The sequence below is a fragment of the Punica granatum genome, chromosome 1, assembly GCF_007655135.1.
Source record: "Punica granatum isolate Tunisia-2019 chromosome 1, ASM765513v2, whole genome shotgun sequence".
In the NCBI taxonomy this organism is placed as follows: Eukaryota; Viridiplantae; Streptophyta; class Magnoliopsida; order Myrtales; family Lythraceae; genus Punica; species Punica granatum.
This window is the reverse complement of record NC_045127.1, coordinates 45,150,698-45,154,901: the sequence shown is the minus strand read 5'-3', so window position 1 is coordinate 45,154,901 and position 4,204 is coordinate 45,150,698. Positions and strand designations below refer to the sequence as shown.

The following is a 4,204-nucleotide window of genomic DNA, read 5'->3' as shown; positions in this document are numbered from 1 at the left end:
CATAAAACATTGACGAATCAAACAAGTATTGGTTGGTATGATCACATGATTAGGAGTGATTGTTTGAAAATTAACGACATGGAGGAAATTAAAAGGTCACTGCTATAAGGTGGTTTGGTAGACGATTTGGTCGATTTAAAGGTGGATCGAACATGGAGTTCCACTTATGGTTTGATTTCATCTACATGAATGCGCCTAACTTCTAATTTCTATCCGTGTTATTAGTGGTATCGTGGGAATGGCCAGAAATCTCATGGTGTAATCGTAAAATGGGTCTGAAGTTATCAAAAGAGATTGTAGTGCAGTGACGTACGCTTTTGCCTATTAATCTAGAGGGCACAAGGTCAATATCTAGTGGGACTACCCATATCCATTTATTAATTATTTAGAATTTCACGTTCATTGTATTTGACATTTGACCTTCTTTATAACTGAAAAAAAAAAAAAGGTCTGAAGTTGATCGTGCGGTCTTGGGGACAACCCCGAATGGTTCAACATATGAAATATCATGTAAAATGACAAGCCATGTTCAAGGACCGGGGAAAAGGTTCATATATAGCATTAATCATCCAAAGTTCAATAATAACTTCCTCGAGAAAAATCACAAAGGAGAAAATCAATCAATCACTGACCACAAAAGAAAACGAGATGCATGATCTGACTCCAGATGTCACTAATTAGTCATATTTTTCTTCGGGTGCAAACATATCCTAATCAAATCGTCCTAATCATAATAACATTTTACATTTACTTGCCCAACTTACTTGGAGGCCCACAATGATGCCGAATCCAACCCGATCTTCAACTTTTTCATCATTTAAGTGTTTCGTTTAAAATAACATTACGAATCTCATTCTATCTGAAACTGAAAGTAGTAAAAAGTAGCGTTTTAAGTCATAATCTACATTGATTACTAGTCTTTCAAGATTTGGTACAACTTCCCACGAATAAGGTGTCGTCAATTCACTCAATTTTTTCAATTGGAAAAATGTGAGACCATACTATTATTAAACAGTTGGATTGATAACAGTAAAAGCATGCTTGGATATGTAAAATCAATTGGCGATGTATGTAGGTGTACAGTACAACTACAATCAACTGGGATAAGAACTATAACTAATCTGTGGTCATAATCAGACTCAAAAATAGAAGTGCATTTGGAATCACATGGGTTTGGTGGGTGCCAAATTGCTTTTGTCATAATTTCCATTCCCTTTTGCAATTTGTCAATCTATTTGGACACACTAAAAACTTCTTATACGATCATACTTCAAAATGATGCTGTGAAAAAAAAAATCAATAGGAATCTTACAATTATGACAAACGTCTATATAATTAACACTCAATCTGCGAGTATTGTCTTTTAACTTATTCTTTTTCACATCACATGCTGATTTAGGATCACCAAAGAATTTCTCGCTAACATCAGACCTTTTAGATTCTCATCTACTCAAACCCAAATAATGCCCGTTTCAGAAGTTAGCATCCCCCAATATCAAAATTATTACAAGTAATAATTACAATATTTATTATTATTATTATTATTATTATTATTATTATCTTTGTGTGAACCATGAAATCCAGAAACTCAATGGCCTTTGACTAATCCAATCAAGCCGGGTTAGCCCACTAAAGAATAAAGCTCCTTCAGCGTGAATTTTTTCCATTCACAAAACTCAAACCCAAGACATTACTTAAGGGAAACAAGCGTTGAACCGCTTAAACTAACCCACGTTGATATTATTATTGGGGTTAATAACTAAAAAAATTCCAAATTTTTCGCATTTTAATAATTTTAGTACAAACTTTTTTGTTTAGCCAATTAAATCACAACTTATGGATTAGATAATAACGTTAACACATCATCAATTTCTCCGTTAATTTTAATCGAAATTACTAACGTATACATGACGATGCCTCGTGCCACACGGTGATTGACCAAATGGATCCTACATTTTTAAAAAATTTTGAAAATAAAAAAAGAAAAAAAAAACACTCAAGTGAGGAGGAGGGGAGATTGGGGCCAGCCTTGAGGCCCCACCACCGGCCACTTCTCCTCCTCTTCACTTGTGGCCTTACGGTTTTTTTATGATTATTTTTTGTTATTTTTAATTTTTTAAAAATACGAAGGATTCACTCAGCCAATCACTATGTGCCATGTGGCACCGTCAAGTAAACGTCAATAATTTCGATTAAAATTAATAGAGAAATTGACGACGTACTAACATTGTTATCAAATCAATAATTTGTGATTTAATTGGATAAAAAAAAGAAGTTCGTGCTAAAATCATTAAAATATGAAATTTTTGAAATTTTTTTTGTTATTAACCATTATTATTATTATTATTATTATTATTATTATTATTATAGCCATGCTATTTTGACCAGTCCAACAGTTTAATGGCATTAAAATATTTCTGTATATACGTATATTTACGTATATGCACGAGATTTTCTTTCCTCATCCGTAAGTTAATTCACACGTAACAAAAATACCTCTATTTAGGAAAGTCCTTTCTTATTTATATTTAAAAGTCTTAATTAATCTGATTGATGTATTTGATGCCTTGCAAATCAAGCATTCTTGTGGGAAAAATAACATGACAAATATAAAAGTAGAAACCAAATTCCCCTGATTGGATTATCAAAAATACATTTTTATGCATCTGATTTGTGGTTGGCAATAAACACTACATACTTAATGATGTTCAAGTCATCGAAAATACCGACGAATAGAAGTACACATTCGAAACATTGCCGGGACAGATTGCAAAAAATGCGGAAAAATATTTAGAGCATCGCATTATTACTACGGTAACAAAAGGAAAATAGAATGTATAATGTTAAAATCTATCTAGTATCTAATTATGGAGAAAAGGAAAATAGGGAAAATGGAAAGAAGAAAAGAAAAAATTGTTATTTTGGCTCCCTTTTTTTATTTTCTTTTCATGCTAATTGAAGAAAAATAAAAATACACGCAAATGGAGAAAATTCAATTCAACCTCTGTACAGTGGCGACCGTTCCTGCGCGACCGCCGCCTTCGACACCTTAGACTGCCGGAAGGCCTTGATTGGGCTCGGAAAGTACCAGCCCCGGCCTTTCCCGCCGCCTGCCGATCTCAGGTCGCCGCCACCGTAATTCGACGTCACCGCCACCGACCTCGACTTCCTCATCATCCGGGACTGATCCTCCGCCGCCTTCGAGGCCGCCGCGACGTCGGCCCCTCCCTTGTCCTCCGTTCTCCTGATCTCCTCCCCGTTACAGGACACCGTCTCCTCGAATCCGCCCCCCGATCGTCTGCTCTTGTCTCTCCTGAACATCCCCCAAAACGACGCCGTCCTGCTGCCCCTGCTTCCCGGCGAGCCCCTTTCCCCGTTCCCCTGGTGCCCGGCACCGAGGTCGTTGGCGTACCTCGAGCGCGACCGGAACAAGGAGACCGCGACCGAGCGAGAGCGCCGGAACGAAGGCTCGGACTCGATGAGGTTCGAGACGCGGCCGACGGATCCGGCGCTGCCGTTATCGCCGCCGCCGGAGAAGAACCGGGAGAAGGAGGAAGAAGAGGAGGAGGAGGAAGACGTGGTTGTGGAGGCGCAGCAGCCGCAGGGGCGGAGGTTGGCGCAGTCAGGGCAGAGGCTGTTGAGTCGCTCCTTGAGGCAGGTGGGGCAGATTCCGCTCCGGCGGCGCTTGGACGTGTGCTTCGGGCACTTCCACACTTCCTCTTCGTCCACGTACATCGCCATTAGCAGCCCTTCGTCTCCGTCTTCGTCTTTGCCTTTTCTCTCGCTCTGGTCTTAGTGGATTTTGCTGTCAGTTAATCTCGCGGTTTCGGTTTCAGCTCGGTGGGTTGGCCTTCCAATTTCATATTCCTCTGTGGCTGAGGTTTATAAGACTCGGGGAGTCTCGGGGATTTAACCATGGTCAACAGATGAAGCCTTTGACTCAACCACGGTTACACACAATCTTGGCTAGAAAACAAAGTAAGATTTAATTATTAAATAAATTAATCAATACAACGATATTAGTCCAGATGCTTCCGCATTTGTTCCCGTCAAACAAGATTTCGAGTTCGGATATTGTAAATGAAAAAAAGTAACATTGTATTCATTAGTGAATCGACACGATTCGAGCTGAATTAGTCGAAATCAATTAAGTTTTCGGGTATTGACACGTCAATGCACGCCTATAATTAATTAACAGAAACGG

General features: G+C 39.0%; 1 protein-coding gene across 1 annotated transcript; it reads right to left on the bottom strand.

The window, feature by feature from the left end:
- Positions 1–2,723: 2,723 nt before the first annotated feature.
- On the bottom strand, positions 2,724–3,862 carry LOC116193189. The gene has a single exon (XM_031521983.1). It carries the CDS (start codon positions 3,739–3,741, stop codon positions 2,998–3,000), a length of 744 nt encoding a protein of 247 aa, XP_031377843.1. The 5' UTR covers positions 3,742–3,862; the 3' UTR covers positions 2,724–2,997.
- Positions 3,863–4,204: the final 342 nt, after the last annotated feature.

What these genes read in the sequence shown, in the direction of transcription:
- LOC116193189 (XM_031521983.1), bottom strand. Translation starts at nt 3,741, where the DNA reads ATGGCGATGTACGTGGACGAAGAGGAAGTGTGGAAGTGCCCGAAGCAC.